General features: G+C 44.0%; 2 protein-coding genes, 1 long non-coding RNA gene and 1 pseudogene across 15 annotated transcripts in view; 2 read left to right on the forward strand and 2 right to left on the reverse strand.

Annotated features, from left to right (window-relative positions):
- Nucleotides 1-1283, reverse strand: part of LOC118364859 (ATP-dependent RNA helicase DDX39A-like) — a 33079-nt pseudogene extending 31796 nt beyond the window's left edge.
- The window catches only part of LOC127914439 (serine-rich adhesin for platelets-like), an 83598-nt gene extending 65315 nt beyond the window's left edge, over nt 1-18283 (forward strand). For 6 of the 13 annotated variants that reach the window (XM_052490406.1, XM_052490411.1, XM_052490409.1 and 3 more), the window contains 6 exons: nt 14764-14841; nt 15135-15330; nt 15435-15518; nt 15889-15981; nt 16143-17282; nt 17544-18283. In XM_052490406.1, coding sequence (XP_052346366.1) covers nt 14764-14841; nt 15135-15330; nt 15435-15518; nt 15889-15981; nt 16143-17282; nt 17544-17713 — 1761 coding nt within the window. In that variant the 3' untranslated portion in view covers nt 17714-18283. The remainder of the gene's footprint in view (nt 1-14763; nt 14842-15134; nt 15331-15434; nt 15519-15888; nt 15982-16142; nt 17283-17543) is intronic. The other 7 variants (XM_052490416.1, XM_052490410.1, XM_052490417.1 and 4 more) reach the window with 4 other exon arrangements.
- On the forward strand, nt 4591-5795 carry LOC127914444 (uncharacterized). The gene is made up of 2 exons (XR_008088380.1): nt 4591-5274; nt 5400-5795. It is a non-coding gene; the product is annotated as an uncharacterized LOC127914444 (long non-coding RNA).
- On the reverse strand, nt 5505-10280 carry LOC118370521 (uncharacterized). Its single transcript, XM_052490427.1, has 2 exons — nt 10235-10280; nt 5505-8541 (listed from the first exon to the last, which is right to left on the reverse strand). Exon 2 carries the CDS (start codon nt 8236-8238, stop codon nt 7333-7335), a length of 906 nt encoding a protein of 301 aa, XP_052346387.1. The 5' UTR covers nt 8239-8541; nt 10235-10280; the 3' UTR covers nt 5505-7332.
- Nucleotides 18284-20881: the final 2598 nt, after the last annotated feature.

The following is a 20881-nucleotide window of genomic DNA, read 5'->3' on the forward strand; positions in this document are numbered from 1 at the left end:
TCTTAACAAAGCGCACATCCAACCCGGAAGCCAGCCGCACCAATGTGCCGGAGGAAACACTGTGTACCTGGCAATTCAGTTGCTGCTTCCACAATGTCATTATTCAACCATTCACCTGCCCGTCCACAGGCTCAATCTGCTGCAGGGTGGCTAGTACAAACACAGCCGTCTTGCCCATACCAGACTTGGCCTGGCACAGGAAGTCCATGCCCAGGATAGCCTGTGGGATGCACTCATGTTGGACTGAAAGACAGAAACGTAACTAGGGAAGTTAGTTAAGAACAAATTCTTATTTACAATGACGGCCTACCAAGAGGCCCCCTGCGGGGATTGGGGCCTAGGATTTAACATACAAAAAAAATATATAGGACAAAACACACAACACTACATAAAGAGAGACCTAAGACAACATAGCAAGGCATCAACACATGACAACACAGCATGGTAGCAGCACAAAACATTGTACAAACATTGGGCACAGACAACAGCACAAAGGGCAAGAAGGTAGACAACACATCACACTGACAGTTGTGGCTGCTTTGTAAGAGTGTCCATGATTGAGTTTTTGAATGAAGAGATTGAGATAAAACTGTACAGTTTGGGTGTTTGTTGCAGCTCATTCCAGTCACTAGGGGCAGAAAACTGAAGAGAGGAGCGACCCAGGGATGCGTGCGCTTTGGGGACCTTTAACAGTGACTGGCAGAACAGGTGTTGTATGTGGAGTATGAGGGCTGCAGTAGATATCTCAGATAGGGGAGGGGGAGTGAGGCCTAATAAGCATCAACCAGTGGATCTTGCGACAGGTATACAGAGATGACCAGTTTAAGTATGACGTGATGCTTGAAGGGGCATACATGTATAACTCATAGTCGGAGTCCCAAATGGCTCCGTACATATTGTGGATTACTTTCGACCAGGGCCCAGTCACACACAGCGCTAGTTTTGAACAAAGCCCTATGGGCCCAGCTCAGTAGTCGTACAGTATGTCAGGAATAGGGTGCCATTTGACATACACAGAATGGACAAAGTCAAAAACAGTCCTTGGTTGAAGGTGGGAAGTGCCTGTGAGGCTCACCTTCAGAGGGATGTTCAAAGCCACAGTCGACAATGGCGCGGAGCAGCTCTGGTTTGAGCAGGAAGTCTCGGAAGGCGGAGCTGTGGATGGAGACTAAGAGCCCTTTACCTCCTTCTTGCCTGCAGATGTGGCGGTCTCCGGGGCAACCTGAGGCTCCTCATCCTCTTCATAGTCCAACAGCTCGTTGTCAACGTCGTTCTCTGCCATTCTAGAGGAGGGGTACTTGCGTTAGTTGAAGCTAGGAAAGACTGGAGACTAGTTTGGGGGTGGGCGCTGTATCAACAATACAGTAAATTCAGAAGGTTAATTGAAATGCCAATTCAATAATCTATGTACAATTCCTCACCATCTAACCTTAGTTATATTACATGAGGATTCCAATTCTTGTAATTTCACTTTCTGTATTGAATCCTTGTGAAACATCACCGTCTAGCACAGGGTTTTCCATATTCGGTCCTTGGAACTCCAAGGGGTGCACGTTTCCCCCCCAACATTACACAGCTGACTCAATCAAAGCTTGTGTCCCAAAACGTACACCCCCTGATGCCCTTAGGACCGAGTTTGGGAAACACTCGTCTAATGTTTATTCCTACATAGCATTAGCTAGCTGCTAATAATGCTAGTAGCAGGCCGCACGCACAGCGCCAAAGCTGGACAGTACGCAAAATGGGAAGCGAATACATTTGGCACATAATCATTACAATTTACCTAGCTAAAACAAGGATTGGACCAGCGACCACCCTGCAACTGTTAGAGTTGCGTAAGTTCGAATCTGGTATCAGGATAAATATAACAATGAGTCACCGATTGTATACTATGGATTTTTTATTAACAAAGTAATAAATGGCAAATGCAACTTCCGTATATACGGGCTCGCTGTAATAACACGCAGGGCAGAACAGAGAACGAACAGGAAAAACGTAAACAATTGTTCTTATACTGTGATGGACATAGTTCCAACCCGCCTGTTGGCCTATCACAGTAGAGGCTGGGCGTGGTTTAAACTTGCTCAGCCTATCGCAGACGCTCAGGCGGGTCCCCGCCTCTTGACGCTTCTTGGAGTCCTCCCTCTCTCGATGTATAGATTCTTACTGTTCTGGTATGGCAGTTATAAACAGTTGCTCAGTTCCTGCTATTGTGTTGTTCAGTATTTTTCCATCTCAGTGAAACCTCGTGATGACCACCCCTCCATATGCCTGCTTAACCACAACTTTGTAAGATACAGCAAGTCACACCATGTGCTTAATATTGTTACATACAAACACAAGGACAAAGCATCTGCTAGGCTGTTATCTACAGTTTTGCAACATGCAAGTCACACCATGTTATTCAGTTCTTGCCACACACACAAACAGGCAAGTAGCAAGCAGTTGTTTAATCTCATAATGGATGCTCCAGTGCACAAATGCAGATACCTCACACAACCAACATCAGATAATATTTAATCATATGGTAATGGCTATAATGTGAAACACAGAATCCCACACAACTCAGTTTACAGTAGTTAGCCAGTTGCCCGATTCAGTCAAGTTGAATAAGGAATCATGCCTCACTCTCCGCACAAACAATGGCAGCCGCCTCCTCATTCAAACTGTGTGACAGCAACGTGCTATAAAGGGAAATAGGTTCCAAATGCAAGGTGAATATTCAGAAATAACGTTGGCTCAAATTAATAACGAGCAATACATTTCTAGGGTCTAACTTGACCTAAAATGTAATTATCGGAACCAACCTGCGACACACTGCTAGCAGAAGTTAACTGCTAACTGACACGACCGTGCTAGTACTAGCGTGAGCTTGACGCAATGCTAAATGGGTTAGTTAGCTAGCCAGATTGCACAAGCTTTTCGCAAAGATTTTAACAAAAATATACTCGAACATGGCTGCTATTTGTGAGCATTATGGAAAGAAAAATATGTTTCTTATTTACAATTGATGCAGATATTGAAAATTACTCAATACTGCACATTTTTTATGCAATTAAAATCGGCTTCGAGTATCACTGCTAGCTCGGTTCACAGGGGCAGTCGAGAAGCACTGTGCTCGTGTATTCGTGGCCACTATTGGTCAATTTTAAAGGCAATCTCACCAAACCGGCCTGAAAACGAACCGTCTAATTTAATGCCGATCTTGATTTTCAATATCTGCATCAAATGCCGATCGGGATTTCGCCAGCTGCCCTAAACTAAATTGTAGGCATAATTTCTTGTTTGACAACACTGGTATGAAAAAAGTACACTGATAGCCTTATTCAGCAATAATGTAAACATGTATGATTTCTGTAAATTATAGCTACGTATGACTAGGTTTCCTCATCCAGAAAAACATCTGAATTTAGATTAGATTTCAATCGATTAGATTATTAGTCGGTCGGAGATGTAATTGTAGGGTACAGTGAAATTCTTAAGATCTGAACTCCAACAGTGCAGGTCAAAAAGATAAGTGAATGAAACAATAATAAGAATATGTGTAACCGGTGCTATACTGACCCGCTGTAACTGCGTTGTGTGTGGTTGATTGAGACTTGTTGGTAAAAGGTGAGATGCTTAGGTGAGCGAGTCGGTCAAGGATCAGTTCAGACGAGGAGTTAAAGTTTAACAATCTGCAGTTTATTCAGAGTAAAAGTATTGTGTACAGCGTATACGGGCTCTGTTCCTTGAACTCAGAGGGAGTCAGAAAAAGAGAGCCCCTAATTTAGACAGCATACATGTTTTATACAGTACAGAAAGTAGGTTGATTTCTAGGAGATCGGATCTTCGGATTGGATCAGGCTGGGGTGTAGTCATCCGGCATTGGCTCTGTTGTCTGTCCATCATCGTAGAATCCTGCCATGCCTGTTCTTGGTCGTCACACCATGTTCAGCTGAAAAGGAGATCTGGTGTGTGCGCTATCTTCAGTCACACAATGTTCGGCTGGGAAGGAGATTATGTGTGTGTGCTAGTTTGTCTCTAAGTCTAGGCTTTCTGCCAATCTGTGGGTGTCTTATCTGGGTGTCCTCGGCAGCTATGTGTGTACTGTATGTGCGTCGTCCCTGTCTTCTGGGGTCAGTGTGTAATGTGTGTGCGTCCCTATCTTCAGGGGAGTTGTGGCCGAACTGCCGGCTAGCACCTGTGGCTAGGAGTATCCTGTTGTGACAGTGTTCTGGATGATCAAAGTGAGTGTGTGTGTGAGAAATATCCTGTATGGGGCCCAACCTGTTTTACTATGAAAATACGTTATCCCAGCTATAGTAGTGTAATGTCACCTACATAAGAATTAGCATTCCTCTACAAATCCCTCTCTTCACGTCTCCCCAGAGACGTGACACAACCTAACTAGATCCATACACAAAGAGAAACTTCTCCCAAAGGGACTATGAAATAAGGCACGGTATTAAACAGAAATAGATATATATGTATTACCATCATGTTCTCCATTCAATCCCACTATGTACTAAGTTGGCTACCAGCCACCTAGGAACTTACAACCCTCATTTAACAGAGCAGAACAGCTCAAAATAAAAGTAAAATGATTGTCCACATAAGCCAACTTTTTCCAGCAGGAAAAAGTTGTGATTCCCTCTCTTCACATCTCCTAAGAGATGTGATATAGTCCAGATACATTACTCCAAGCAAAAACGAAAACATAATCCAAAAAGGAAAAATAGCCTAAACAAGGTAAGTCTATACGGAAATGGCCCACAAAGAAAAATAATTTCCCCCTCTTCCCATCCCAGATGGGACACGACATACAATGGAGAAGCTTAATCAATAAAGCAACTGGATCCCCCTCCTAAAATGGCTGCAAAAACTGAAAGATGGGTCTCATGCTCCATACCGTTATCTCGCACCTGGCTCCTGTTATCTAACAAAAAGACCGCTTGTTCTCGCAACCCCACGCTCTGAATGTGCCCTCCCTTCTGTATTTTTCCAGCATGAGAAAGTTCCATGGCCCTGATACTTTTAACAATGTTTCAAATCAGCTAGGTAGCATAACACATACATACCTCCACACAAGGCAACAGCAGATAATATTCAATCTTATATATGGTAATGGCTATAATGTAAAATAACCCCAAGGGTGTGAACAAAAATTCAGCAATGAATCATATAACAGTTACAAAGTTTAAACTACCTTCATGTCAAAAGAGAACAGCTCATTCAAAAACAGAACATAAGAAAATAGTGTGAAATTTAAGTCCCCCTTTTGACACCCGCTAGGTGTCACTCATTCCTTTATTTCAGCAGTCATAGCATTTCATGAAAATAATAAAAGTTTATTATTAATAACAAGTGATATATGCCTTTGTTGTATGCTTTTGTTTCCCCCTTTTGTCACCCGCAAGGGTGTCACTTATCAAAAACAGGATAAAACTTTATTGTTATTGACATGTAAGATGTAGGATAAAACTTTGGTCATGGAAAACAGAGTAAAGAATTATTAGAAACCATCTGGTCCTCTCAGCTACTCCTATCCTGTACCAGGTGGGCTCCTTGCCACCCAGGGACTCTAAACCTTCACAACAGGGAGAACAAACATACTGGAAAGAAAACCTATCATAAAAATGTATAACAAGGAACTGTGGTGGTGTAAAATGTATTCTACTACCTCACCCTCAGCATACCATGGGTCATCCTCAGTCAGTCCCATCCTCTCCTGAAAGCATGCTTCCGTATCGGCATCTCCAACTGGAGCATCAAGCAAAGGCAACATGCCTGAAGCCTTCACCATATCTGTAACATATTTCTTAGAACACGGTATGATGCAAGCAGCACATCACATCAATAACAAATAATACAAGAATTAGGGTCAGAAATCCAGTAACCATCATATCAGTGCATTTACCAAACCAGGCCAAGAGAACAGACTCCTCCACCCCCCTTGTGGACCTCATCTTATCAGATAGTGCATCAAGCCCGCCCTAGATATCATCTGGACTGGTATTATTAGGAATATACGTGCAACATTGTTTACCGAACATCTTGCAAACGTCCCCCTGACTGGCAAGAAGCATATCCCAAGGCAAGTCTATTCTGTCTGGAAACCCCAAATGTGGCCTCAGGCTGTTCAGACATACCAGTGAGTGCATCACGGGAGTAATTCACAAAACGCTGTTGATTATAGTAGATATAATTAATCCATGCAGTCTGTCTAGCATCCACCATGGCTGGACCCATAGTAGGTAGTAAGTGCCAGAGTCCATCATTCCTACCCAAGGCCTGAAACTCATGAGGAACCCCCACTGGCACTCCCAACAGGTTGGTGTGTATGTCAACTACATCCTCTGTCCATGGAGCACTACATCTATGTCTCCCATGGGATGGAATGTTTTCAGGTCCCCTGGTTACAGAACTCAGCAGCTGTTCAGCAGCAACATCAACAATGGTCAGTGGAATTATCACTGGTCAGACCACACGTATCTTGCCATTCTCCTCTAAGAATGGGTCTCAGCACTCTTTTTTGGCTCCACACATCCACCTCACATCAGCCAGACCACTAGTTTGGTTTAGGCCTGTAACTGGCCAAGTGGAATTAATGGTTATGTTACTACTGCAATCAGCTTCAGGCAATCTCCCATAATCAAAACCAGTCCCAGTTCCTAATTGATCAATAGCCGAATAGTCTCTAACATTAATTACCTGAATGGTATTTTTAACACAGTGGTGGTAGAGGAGTGTGTCCGGCTACCTCTGGTCTTGGCAGTACCTTAATAGAAAACACACCCATCATGTCTGTCCTCGTCCTTTGTAGTCCGAGGGTGTGAGTGCCTGCATCATAGAGCTTAATATTTGTTATGGTTAGTAGGATTTCATCACCTTTACAGAGTTCAACATTGCTCCCAGGTTTCCCCATATCATGGAAAACCTATCCACCTTTGTGGGATCCTCTATGCTATAAGGATACCCTCTTCTCCAATCCTAGAACAGTCCGCAGTCGGTTATCATGTCATCTCTACTCTAACTTCCTGTCTACCCAGATCTAGGGATCTCTTATGTTCATTTTGGAACAAAATACACATCACTTAGCCAGAGCCAGACACATCCTCACTTCTATGAACAAAAACAGGGGTGATAGGACAGGTAGGGTTTACTTCATTCGAGAGTTGGCCCCCGGAATTCTGTTAATTCCAGTTCTTCTCCCGAACTCTGTTTATTGTCCGACAGTGAAAAAGTGTCTTACCCCCCCGCCGTGCGATATGAATCTGGGTAGCTCTTTCAGCTAGCTGTCACCGGGGGTCTTCTATGGTCCCCAAGCCTCTGGGACTGGATTGAGTGACTTCACCTGTAGTTCACCTGTAATGCATAAAATCCTGCTTCCTCAGTTAACAGGAGCCAGTTGTTGGAGAACCCAGAGACCCCAGTGGCAGTAAAGATAGCGTCATCAAATGTCGGTGTGTTGGCAGTCATACGGACAGGTCCCCACATTCCAGATCCTAATGGGGCTCCTTGACCTTCCTTTTTAGTAACAGAAGAAGGGACAGGGGCTGACATCACACAGACATTCAACAACCATCTAAAATAGTATATGTACAATGGTGCCCCTCTGTGGTCTATCCAAGGTGCCAAAATGAAACCTTGGCATCCCTCCTTGTTACCTGGTTTAATCACCAGTTTCAGTTCCACTTTTGATTTGGTAAGGGTCAATCTATTTCTCCATAACAGCACTAAGTCTCCTTTTGAATAACTAGACCAATCAGGGCCTGTTTCAGCAACTAAATTTCTCCAAATCCAATCATCGCGGGGACTACTTCCTTTGGTAAGATACCAGTGGTATTTTGATTGCCATAAGTTTTTAGCCCCAATAATTCCCCAGGGTATAGTGACAGTGGTAGTAACATTAACTGGTACACACAGGGTGGTGCTACCTACCCGATCAGTTGGACAAGTTTGGTTTATGACGTCAATGTGTCTTTTACGTAGGTTGTGACTAGCCATGGTGGTTGTGGTAAGATTTGTGGTAAAAGCAGTGATGTTAATTGTGGAATTAGTGCCCTCTGGTGTTATATCTGTTTTGTTAACAGTATGTTCGAAAGCCCAAAGCATTATTCCTACTACCACACCCGAGGTGAACAGCAATAGCACAAACATTGGAAGAGAGCATCCTAATCTTTCCCATGGTGCCCTATGTCGTCTAGAGCAAGGGTGCCCTTCGCTGGCATCTGAGGATTGGAGGCGTCTCCACATCCTTCAGTTGTCAGAGCTAGCAGAATTTGTAGCCGAATTAGATGCGATCAAATCGCTTCTGACTTCTGTCAGTGTTCTGTCAGGTGCTGGTGCTGGTGTACAATGCGTCAGGTGGTGCCAAGGTGCGCCTGGTTTACCTTTGACCTGGACTGAGTGTGAAGTAACTTCCTTCACTTCGTACGGTCCAGTCCACCTAGGATCAGCCCACTTTCTTTTGTGGACTTTGATCCTTACCCAGTCACCAACCTTTACCCTTGGTTGTTCCTGGTCATCCGTCAGCTCCCCCTCTGCGACCCGGTGTATCTGCGTGGAGAGAGCTGCAGATAATTCGGTCAGTTTTTTTTACATAGTCAGACATTCCTATCTGGTGGACATCAAGAGGGGGCATATGACCTCCCTCTCTTGGCGGCCCAGGCATCACTCGGCCTGTCATTATCTCATGGGGTGAAAGATGTGTCCCTGCACCTGGTGAGGACCTCATGGCCATCAGTGCCAGGGGCAGGGCTTCCACCCATGTCAATTTAGTTCCTGCACAAACCTTAGCTATCTTAGCTTTCAAAGTCTGGTTACAGCGTTCCACAAGTCCCTGCGATTGCGGCTTATACACCGAACCGAATTTGTGTGTAATGCCAAACCTCTCCTCAACCTGTCTCAGGTGTTGGTTGGAGAAGTGGGACCCATTATCGGATCTGATTTGTCGCGGGACCCCATACCTAGGTATGAGTTCCGTTTGTAGCCACTTAATGACTGACTTCGCATCCTCCTTAGCTGTAGGAATGGCCTCTACCCATTTAGAGAATCTGTCTACCATTACTAGCAAATATCTTTTTCCTCCTTTCACTTGATCTGCTCCCATGTCTGTATAATCTATGCTGATGTCTTGAAAACAGGCATTAGGTACCGGATAGTGACCCATTGGTGTTTGGTAAGGTTTATTACTTCCGGTTTTTTGTTTAACGGGTCTCCTCGATAGCCCAAGTGCCTATTTTCAATTCAGCTTCTGCTCTCTCTCTCTGTTTAGTCCCTTCCTTCTTGAATAAACGCAACTTGTTCTGTTCTGTCTCCCTGTCTTTAGCTTCCTGTAATGCTTCACGCAACTCGCCTTCCATTGTGCTAAGCTGAGTCCTATTTGGAGTTCCCCCTACCAAATAACCCGCCTGTGTCCACTTCAACTTTTCCCAAACCTTCTTTATTGACTTCCACTGTTCCTTTCCTCCTGACCTATCCTGCATACGTTGGTCTAGGAAATCATTGAATTTCAGTTTTGGAGGTTGCGAAGTTGCCATGGTGTATAAATGAGTTTGACTATCTGAATATACTTAGCCCGTCACTGTCTTGCGACAGCGATGTATTCTTGGAGAAACTATTACTCGTACTCTGTCTTATCTCAGAGCTCCTCCGTCATATATTCAGATTTTGGTGAGACAATACAGCCCAATTAAACCCTTGTGAGACGCTGTGTACAGTTAAACCCTCACCGGTCACAGCCAGTCTGTTGGGTTATTAGTCGATTATCAATATGCCTCATTCGTATACTTCATGTACTCAGGTAGCAACTCTACAACGCATTTAACCAGTCATGAGCTAAGTTATGGTATGTAAATCACCTAGTAGTAGTATCAACCGAACATTTGGTCATATTCAACACTTAGATTTATTCCTCATCAGTCGCTGCTGACATCTCTGAATAATATCACTAATCAACAAATAGACCTATTCCTCATCGAACGCTGTCGACATATCTGAATAGTATCTAGAATCAAGCTAACATTACAATATCCTCCAACCTATCTCATCTCAGTTCTTTAACACATACAAACTTTAAACAGTCAATACATTGCATTCATATTTCCACAATTCATTTACTTCACTGCTCAATGAAATTTGTTAAATTAAATTTACACAAAACTCATACTCACACTCGGTATTACTGATCTTAAATTTGGAGTAGACTAAGCGACAATATGCAAAGTTTGTTTTAACAGGTTTTGCTTACCTTTTTAGTGGTCGACCTGAGATCAGTTCTCCGAGTTGAGCAGAGTTTTGTCCTCCCCCGAATTGGCTCGTGAACCGTCCTTTCAAGTACTCTCACGTTTATGGGTCTTTAGTAAACCATCCTCTGCTACCAAGAATTCTGTTGGTAAAAGGTGAGATGCTTAGGTGAGCGATCGGTCAAGGATCAGTTCAGACGAATCTGCAGTTTATTCAGAGTAAAAGTATTGTGTACAGCGTATACGGGCTCTGTTCCTTGAACTCAGAGGGAGTCAGAAAAAGAGAGCCCCTAATTTAGACAGCATACATGTTTTATACAGTACAGAAAGTAGGTTGATTTCTAGGAGATCGGATCTTCGGATTGGATCTGGGGTGTAGTCATCCGGCATTGGCTCTGTTGTCTGTCCATCATCGTAGAATCCTGCCATGCCTGTTCTTGGTCGTCACACCATGTTCAGCTGAAAAGGAGATCTGGTGTGTGCGCTATCTTCAGTCACACAATGTTCGGCTGGGAAGGAGATTATGTGTGTGTGCTAGTTTGTCTCTAAGTCTAGGCTTTCTGCCAATCTGTGGGTGTCTGACTATAGACGTGGACTTTGGAGACCAGGTAGTTTTAATCAAGAAGAACTCACTCTCTGCATCCTGCATCCAAAAGGAAATAAAACATTTGTAGAGCACATATGTTCTGAGAATCGTCGCCTCTTTCTCTCTCAGTGCATCAACATGATTTTCGAATACAAAAAATAGTCTCTCCTTATTATACATAACATATTTTACAAAGATAAAACCACATACCTGCATCCAAAAGGAAATAAAACATTTGTAGAGCACCTATGTTCTGCGAATCGTGGCCTCTTTCTACAGCAGATACACAATAGGAGGGACTGGGATCATTCGAGGAGCGAGCCATCGTTCACAAATACAATAAATAGCCTGCTAATACCTTAGCTAGCTATTAACCACATGTTGAATTCAGAATGTTGATATCATCCTAAAAAGCACAATTACAAGTGCATCTTAACAATACCATCCACTTATGAGTAACCTCTAAATACACATCATTATTCATGAACAAAACACTGTGTGTATGACTTTGTACTGAAAATAATCAAACTTTTCTGAAGACATAAAAAGCGTGACTACCTCTCTCAGGATACAAAATTATTTGAGCACGCAGGACAAAACGTAAGAACACACTCCACTTCAGCCAGGATGCAGGCATGCATAATAACAAATCAACACGATATATTAATATATGAACCTGGTGAAATTCACATAGTACTTTAACAACTGTTACATATGCATACTATATACATATGTATTTACAACATTTACAAACCAACAGCCTGCATTCATCCAGTTTGTATAAATTATGATAGATATGTGACATGAAGCTATATTGGGCAATTTGGGCAAAGGAGTAACAATGACTGTCTCGGACAAATAGACTTTGGCTTAAAACATTTATTAATTAATGGGCAATATGTGTGCATGCCCTGATCATATCAGCTTACTACATCTGTCTTCCCTCACCAAACCCATCAATGATTTGATTTATTTGACTATAATATATCAGTTATGGCCAACAGAGGGCAACATTTATCCATATAATACGATATAACCTCACTGAACCTAAATTAATTGGGTTACATTGTAAACATTTTTCAGATATCGTATGTGATCAGAAACAATGCATTAATTTCCCGGAGTGGTCGCTCTGTGCTTTTGTAGTTGACGTAATAATGTACGATGAGATATAGAAGCCTATGACGTAAAAGAACTCAAGAAAATGTTCAGTGCGCTCATTTTGCCTCAGTTGAGTTGATGCTTTGCAAAGGACAGTCATCCTCATGTTCAAATAAATCACTTTGAGTGGACAAAGAAGACATTCTGTGTGAGTACAGCATAACTGGCCAAGATGTTGTAAAAAAAATGTTTGAAATGTATTTTAAAATGTATTTGTTTATTTGAAAAAATGTCAGGTCCAATCTGAAGGGTGCCTGAAAGCACAATGGATAGAAATCATAAACCGTTGAGAAAAATTATTCTAAAAGTAAGTCTCATAAGTGATAAAAAAATGCTATCCCTCTTGATATGTAATGAGGCTATCTTCTTGGTAGTATAACCTATATGCTGTAAAAACAGATTGATATGATTTATAGTTGGAAAAGTGGGCATAATTAATTGAGGGCTAAGGTTAAATGTATTTCCTTATGTTCATATACCCCAGGCTGGGACCCTCCAAGCTAGTGCTGGAGAGCAGGTCCCCCAGACAGACATCACTGACCATGATGGACTAAGGCTGCCAGCCCTGGTAGACTGCCCCCTTGACAGCCCCCTAAAGGTAAGAAAACGTCTTATAGTTCTGTTGCAAAACGTCTGGTTGTAATGGAGACCAGTTGGTTGCAATCTAGTAATATGACGTGTTGAAAACCAGTTTACAACACGATAATAAAGCCATTAAGACACATGGACCACCTACTAAACTCAGCAAAAAAAGAAACGTCCCTTTTTCAGGACCATGTATTTTAAAGATAATTCGTAAAAATCCAAATATCTTCACAGATCTTCATTGTGAAGGATTTTAACACCGTTTCCTATGCTTGTTCAATGAACCGTAAACAATCTATGAACATGCACCTGTGGAACGGTCTTTAAGACACTAACAGCTTACAGATGGTAGGCAATTAAGGTCACAGTTGTGAAATCTTAGGACACTAAAGAGGCCTTTCTACTGACTCTGAAAAACACCAAAAGAAAGATGCCCAGGGTCCCTGCTCATCTGCATGAACAAGCCTTAGGCATGCTGTAAGGCGGCATGAGGACTGCAGATGTGGCCAGGGAAATACATTGCAATGTCCGTACTGTGAGACGCCTAAGACAGCGCTACAGGGAGACAGGACGGACAGCTGATCGTCATCGCAATGGCAGACCACGTGTAACAACACCTGCACAGGATCGGTACATCTGAACATCACACCTGCGGGACAGGTACAGGATGGCAACAACAACTGCCCGAGTTACACCTGGAACGCACAATCCCTCCATCAGTGCTCAGACTGTCCGCAATAGGCTGAGCGAGACTGGACTGAGGGCTTGTAGGCCTGTTGTAAGGCAGCTCCTCACCAGACATCACTGGGCACAACGTCACCTATAGGCACAAACCCAACCGTCGCTGGACCAGACAGGACTGGCAAAAAGTGCTCTTTACTGACAAGTCACGGTTTTGTCTCACTAGGGGTTATGGTCGGATTTGCGTTTATCGTCGAAAGGAATGAGCATTACACCGAGGCCTGTACTCTGGAGCGGGATCGATTTGGAGGTGGAGGGTCCGTCAAGGTCTGGGGCGGTGTGTCACAGCATCATCGGACTGAGTTTGTAGTCATTGCAGGCAATCTCAACGCTGTGCGTTAAAGGGAAGACTGCCTCCTCCCTCATGTGGTACCCTTCCTCCAGGCTCATCGTGACATCACCCTCCAGCATGACAATGCCACCAGCCATACTGCTCGTTCTATGCATGATTTCCTGCAAGACAGGAATGTCAGTGTTCTGCCATGGCCAGCGAACAGCGCGGATTTCAATCCCATTGAGTATGTCTGGGACCTGTTGGATCGGATTGTGAGGGCGAGGGCCATTCCCCCCAGAAATGTGCAGGAACTTGCAGGTGCCTTGGTGGAAGAGTGGGATAACATTTTCTTATTTAATTTTTTAAGAGTGGGTTAAGATCTCACAGCAAGAACTGCCAAATTTAGTGCAGCCCATGAGGAGGAGATGCACTGCAGTACTTAATGCAGCTGGTGGCCACACCAGTTACTTACTGTTACTTTTGATTTTGACCCCTCCTTTGTTCAGGGACACATTATTCCATTTCTGTTAGTCACATGTCTGTGGAACTTGTTCAGTTTATGTCTCAGTTGTTGAATCTTGTTATGTTCATACAAATATTTACACATTAAGTTTGCTGAAAATAAACGCAGTTGACAGTGAGAGGACGTTTCTTTTTTTGCTGAGTTTAGTTAGAACTAAAAGTTTTGGAATTCAGATTTGAATTCTGATTGTAATTCTAAGGTTATGGTTTATAGCTGGAAAAGTGAGCATAATAATGGAGGGCTTAAGTTCTATGTATTTCCTTATGTTCCTATACCCCAGGCTGGGACCCTCCAAGCTAGTGCTAGAGAGCAAGTGCTCCAGACAGATGTCCATTCGGCTGGCCATGATGGACTAAGCCTGCCAGCCCTGGTCGACTGCCTCCAGGATAGCCCTCGAAAGGCAGATGTCCATTCGGCTGGCCATGATGGACTAAGCCTGCCAGCCCTGGTCGACTGCCTCCAGGATAGCCCTCGAAAGGCAGATGCCCATTCCGCTGGCCATGATGGACTTAGCCTGCCAGCCCTGGTAGACTGCCTCCAGGATAGCCCTCGAAAGGCAGATGTCCATTCGGCTGGCCATGATGGACCCTGCCATGATGGGATAGCTAAGCAGATGCTTCCGCCAGCCCTGGTGGTAGACTGCCTCCAGGATAGCCCTCGAAAGGCAGATGTCCATTCCGCTGGCCATGATGGACTAAGCCTGCCAGCCCTGGTAGACTGCCTCCAGGATAGCCCACGAAAGGTAAGAAACATCTTTTAGTTTTGTTGCAAAACGTCTGGTTGTCACGGAGGCCAGTTGGTTGCAATCTAGTAATACGACGGGTTGAAAACCAGTTTACAACGCGATAATAACGCCATCAAGACACATGGACCAACTACTAGTTAGAACTAATAGTATTGGAATTCAGATTTTAATTCTGATTCTAATTCTAAGGTTAACCCTTATGTGACATGTCACTCAGTACCATCATGCCTATGGTGAAAAACGTGGTTTCTATGGTGATATGATTTCCCCACTGTTGTTATTTGTCTCAGAACCTTGTGCCGAAGCCCCCGCAAGGCCCCAGGCCCAGCCGAGAGGCAAATATAGCAAAGGCAGAAAAGAAGGCCACAGAGGTTATCAAGGCTAGAAGGTCTAGGGAAGCTAAGTCAGGGGTGAAAAAACTAAGCCACAAAGTAGTTGGTATGTTGGCACTGCCTCAAACTCTTCTAACTCAAACAACCAGTTACAGTGAGTATTCATCTCCACTTCCAAAATACCTGGATTTTTTGATACAATTCTAAAACGATATATGGTGGAAGGATCCATTAATGTCTACGATCCTCTTTCTGTAGGTGTCCTGCCAGCTATCAAGAAGGGCACTAAAGTTACCGTCCAGTCCTCCAGCTCCCTCTCCGATGACAACAAGGAGGCACTAGGTTAGTTATTATGTTGTTTTTACAGTCTTTTGCACCCGCACATTCCCCTTCTTCTTTTCTCTTATTGTCAGTAATGGTATTTTCATTTCTCTCCTCTTATTTTCTTATTGTTCTATACAGTGTTTGGAGACATGTTATGTGTGAAGAATTACTTTAAATCAAATGTCAAACTCATTCTATAGAAGGCCGGGTTTCTACAGGGTTTCACTCCACCTTTGATTGATGAATTAAGGTCACTAATTAGTAAGAAACTCCTCTAACCTGGTTGTCTAGGGCTTAATTGAAAGGAAAAAACTAAAACCCGCAGACACTTAGCCCTCCATGGAATGAGTTTGACACCCCTGTATTAAATACATTTTGATTTGACTAGGGGCCGTCTGCCAGGTCCTGACCACCAGGGTGGGAGACATCCTGAACAGTTCCTGCAACGACGATTACAAGGCCAGGCTCATCATCCAGAAAGGTACACTTATACCCTGTTTTGCCCATATGACCAGTAATAACCATGTAATAACTTGTGTAATAACCAGTGTATTACCATTATAGTAAATGTACTAGATACTGCATAGTGTTATACATGGATGTGGCTTTGAACCAGTTCAGAATATGAGTGTGTTTTCTTAGGATTGGATTCCGGTGCCAGGGATAGGTTCCCTGACTCTCCGTGTTCCTCTTCACCCAAGGACGAAGAGGAGGTGGTTGTAAGTGTCATGACTGTCTCATACCCTAAACCCTCCACTTCAACCCAGGCAGCATGGGCAGCTCCTGCCCAGACTCTGGAAAAAGAGGTGGGGGGGACTGAGGTCTCTGAGATGAGTGACAGCTCCCTGATGCCCACCAAGAACAGGCAGGACCCCCTGGAGAAGATTCCCTCCCTCCTACCAGGCAAGGAGCACATCCTCCTTTGCAGCACTCCCTGGGCCACCGTCATGAGCCCCCAGACTCTGAAGTTTATTCTCCACGGCATCATGTGTCGACTGGAGGCCTCAGAGTCCCCCCAGACAAGGAGGGCCAATGACCCCTTCAGGCTGATGAAGGATCTCTTTGTGGAGGTCCAGCATGCCCTGAAGTATGCTGACATCTCTGTCGTCTTTGGCCTGGAGGAGAGCATCCAATTCAGTGGTGAGGATGCGGTGAAGGCCATCGTGAAAACTGCGGCTAAAAGATTGTCCCTGCGTTCGGACTCCAACCGGGCTCAACTGCGTGCCGCACGCTCTGGTAGCGAGGGAGCCATCAGGTGCATGGCGGACACCATCACACAAGTCATAGAGGACTGGAGTTTCGAAGGCCATTTTGGAGCCAGGAGGAGCCGTGGTAGTGGGAGGTCACACTCCTCAACCTCCTCAAGGAGTGACGTCACCCTCACCGAGGAGCTCCTGGCTTGGAGGGAAACCCTAGACGAGAACCTAGAGGAGATGGCTGATGACAGCACTGGTTTGGAAAAGACCAGTGTGAGCTCAGCCATCTCTGAGAAGTCCCAGGTAATTAGCTACCTTTCTGAAAGCACCAAGCCCATCAGCAGCGCCCTCTCCACAGACCTCGAGGACATCACCTCCACACAGGTGAGACGGCCAAGAACCAGTAGATCGTTTAGTTATTTGGGCTGTTTGATTGTGAGGCATCGACTCATATCTGTTTCTCTCTCTACTAAGAAGAAAGAGAAGGAAGAAGCTATGCAGAAAGAAGTGAGGAAGTCAGGAAAGAAGAAGCGAGGAAATAACAAGAACCAGAAGAAGAACAAGGTGTCTCCTCTTGGCAATGATAGTAAGTCCTCATTTCTGTCAGTCTGTGCATCTGTTTTTCAGCACAGTATTGTAATGTAAGGACGGGAAACTATGATAAAGTTATCAGGGTCTTATTCATTAGCCACTAAATGGAAGACAGCGGACTAAAACAGGGACAAACTTTCTTGAACTTGCCAATAACAAATGCTTGTTTTTGTTTTCTGTTTCAAAATATTTTGCTACTGTGTACCCTAATGAACACGACCCTGATTTCATGCCTTGTTCTCTGTCACCTGTTCAGGTACTGTGGCTGCAGATGAGCCTAAGAAAAAACAGGCTCTCCTCCCGCGGATCACAGCCGCCCTGGCAAAACTATTTTGCTTCCCCTGCAAGAAAAAAAATGCAAACGTAACTGTGCAGAAGACGAGTTTGGGAAAACCCTGCTGCCACCTCCCCAAACCCACTTTCTAAATAAACTCTCAAAGCCAACAGAAGAGGGAGGGAGACAACCCCCCCTACTCACAACTCATTTTATTATACCCCATTTAATTCAATAAACACAACTTGCAGCTATTTTGATCTTCTTCTTCTTGAGTTTTTGTTTTACAGACCCACCTGCATGCAAATTAAGGTCAATTTGCGGTCTACTGTCTACTACCGTATCATTGTTATGAGTATGTTCACTGTGCCAGTCATTATAGCCAGTATAGGCTATAATAATGCCCTAACCTAATTGCAATTGACATAATAAGAGTTACATTTGAATAATTCCCTCATTTTATATTTCTTTTTAGAGGGAATAAATCTCTAAAGCACTATAGAGTGCCGTCCCTAGGAGGGGTGCGTCACTTGAGTGGGTTGAGTCACTGATGTGATCTTCCTGTCTGGGTTGGCGCCCCCCCTTGGGTTGTGCCGTGGCGGAGATCTTTGTGGGCTATACTCGGCCTTGTCTCAGGATGGTAAGTTGGTGGTTGAAGATATCCCTCTAGTGGTGTGGGGGCTGTGCTTTGGCAAAGTGGGTGGGGTTATATCCTTCCTGTTTGGCCCTGTCCGGGGTATCATCGGATGGGGCCACAGGTATTTATGCTGCAGTAGTTTATGTGTCGGGGGGCTAGGGTCAGTTTGTTATATCTGGAGTACTTCTCCTGTCTTATCCGGTGTCCTGTGTGAATTTAAGTATGCTCCCTCTAATTCTCTCTTTCTTTCTCTCTCTCAAAGGACCTGAGCCCTAGGACCATGCCTCAGGACTACCTGGCATGATCACTCCTTGTTGTTCCCAGTCCACATGGCCGTGCTGCTGCTCCAGTTTCAACTGTTCTGTCTGTGGCTATGGAATCCTGACCTGTTCCCCCGGACGCGCTACCTGTCCCAGACCTATTATCATTTATGAACATTTGAACATCTTGGCCATGTTCTGTTATAATCTCTACCCGGCACAGCCAGAAGAGGTCTGGCCACCCCTCATAGCCTGGTTCCTCTCTAGGTTTCTTCCTAGGGAGTTTTTCCTAGCCAACGTGCTTCAACACCTGCATTACTTGCTGTTTGAGGTTTTAGGCTGGGTTTCTGTACAGCACTTTGAGATATCAGCTGATGTAGGAAGAGCTATATAAATGCATTTGATTGATTGATGATTGATAGAGTAAGCCCGCCACTGTATGCAAGCCCCGCCTCCCCATGAGTGGATCATTGCGATGTCACCACAAAGGGTACCTTGATTAAGCCAATTCATTGGCTTTAGACATGCCAATCATGCCTGTGTTGTAATCTGATTGGTGTGTGCACCACCTCACGGCAAATCGTGTAGAAGCGCTGAAGCACGCCATTCTGTTTATGATTTACATTGAGGAAGCCTTAATCTTCAGAGGTTACTCGGCGAGCGGTGCTGTGCTGATACTGCTTCATTTCTCTCTTGTCGAACTCATACAGTGGTCTTCATTTTCATATTTCCTGAAAGCGAATAAGCCCCTCAAATGGAAAGGGAAGGCAACCGAAAAGAAAATAGCCAAAATAGGCTACAAACCGTTATTTTCTGTAGCCTAGTTTTACGCACAGAAATAAGAGGACACACTGTATGTAGCCTCTTCGCTTGCGCGGCCTCCATTGCATATATCGTTATACAATCGTTGCAATGTTTTGAATAGCCTTCTTCTGTCACATTGCACTGCAAGACATAGGATTGAACTGACATTTGAATTGGTGACAGATACTGGAGCATCATCTGCAGCACGAGAGCCTGTTGTACAGGTAGCAGCCATAGGCATTAGCATATTGGCCTGAAATCCGTGCTAAGTGCCATCACACAAACCGAAACAGGCAAAAGCCTACGTAATTACATCCTCAGCCAGTTCTTTGTAGCCTATACAACGCAGGTTATTTGTCCTTCAGATGTATTCTTTTTGCTAGTGAAGGCATGCTACAGCCGTTAGAATATTGTAGTCAGAAATGGGTGTCCCTTGGATTGGCTTTACTCCAGAAGATGAGAGCGAAAGATCTCAAACATTTTATTATGGAAGAGGTATTATGGCTGACTATAAAAAAGTGAAGTATTCTGCCCCAAGCATCTGCATTCAGTCTTTTTGGGGACTACTTTTCAAGGAATAAATTACCTTGCATTTCAGGCTAATAATTGTTAATATTATAAACGCTAGACTAGAACAGACTAGAGACATGCACCACCAAGTGAAAGCGCTGGGTAGATTTCACCAGCACAGGGTGTGTTGAGTGAGAAATCAAGTCATTTCTTTTAACCTTATCTAGGAAATGCACTCACCATACAGAGTGTGAAACACTAACTCTCTAGAAAACAATGACCTGATCTTCACACATCCTCATGACCTTGTTTTGAAATTAAACACTATACGAGATTAACACACACGGATGGGACATTTGAACATTACAGCTCAGTAAAAGTGACAGTTGGCATTTACACACAGCTGTGTAAACCTCACTTCTTTCTCATTATCCCTGCTACTTGCTGTTGTTATGGCAATCCATGCTAAGGTGAACTGTGAATGAATGGTAAACTAATATGCCTTTGTGATGTTGTCAGATTAAGTCTTTGTGTTTTACACCGGCTTGGCTGTGGCGTGCTTCTGCTGTACAAAACTGCTGAATGCCACAATAAGGACTGTAGTAGGAGGGAGGGATATCATAAACCTGTCCTGATGTCTGTGTCTGTCTGTCTGTCTGTGTGCATCTCGGAGGTTCTGTCTATCTGTTCGTCACACCGACTCTCTCACTGTGGTTGGTTGTAGCGATCAGCAGAGACCCTGCCCTGTGCTGAAGGTTCCACTCCATTATCCTGTTGACGCTGAGATACTGGGAGCAACTCCATGACCTGACATATCAAGTCTAAAACTCCAGTATCCTGCCCTACTGCAGCTACTACAAGCTCCCTTCTAGTCTGTTGTTCATATTATTTTGGAAGCACTTTACATTACAGCACGGAATAAAGCGGAAATGGAATGGCAACTGGTTAAAGTTACTCACAAAGCAAACCATTATTTGCCCAGATACAGGATGCTACAGATCAGTATAACTGTATTGTTTCAGAGACATCATATACTAGAGGGGTGATAATATTTCAAAAACAACATTGCAATGTTTCCTCTAAAATTCCCCAAATGTCTTGGCATGGGG

The sequence above is a fragment of the Oncorhynchus keta genome, chromosome 32 (genome assembly GCF_023373465.1).
Source record: "Oncorhynchus keta strain PuntledgeMale-10-30-2019 chromosome 32, Oket_V2, whole genome shotgun sequence".
Lineage (NCBI taxonomy): Eukaryota > Metazoa > Chordata > Actinopteri > Salmoniformes > Salmonidae > Oncorhynchus > Oncorhynchus keta.

Excerpts from the sequence above, each read along its gene's own strand:
- LOC118370521 (XM_052490427.1), bottom strand. The coding sequence starts at position 8,238 with ATGTGGAGACGCCTCCAATCCTCAGATGCCAGCGAAGGGCACCCTTGC.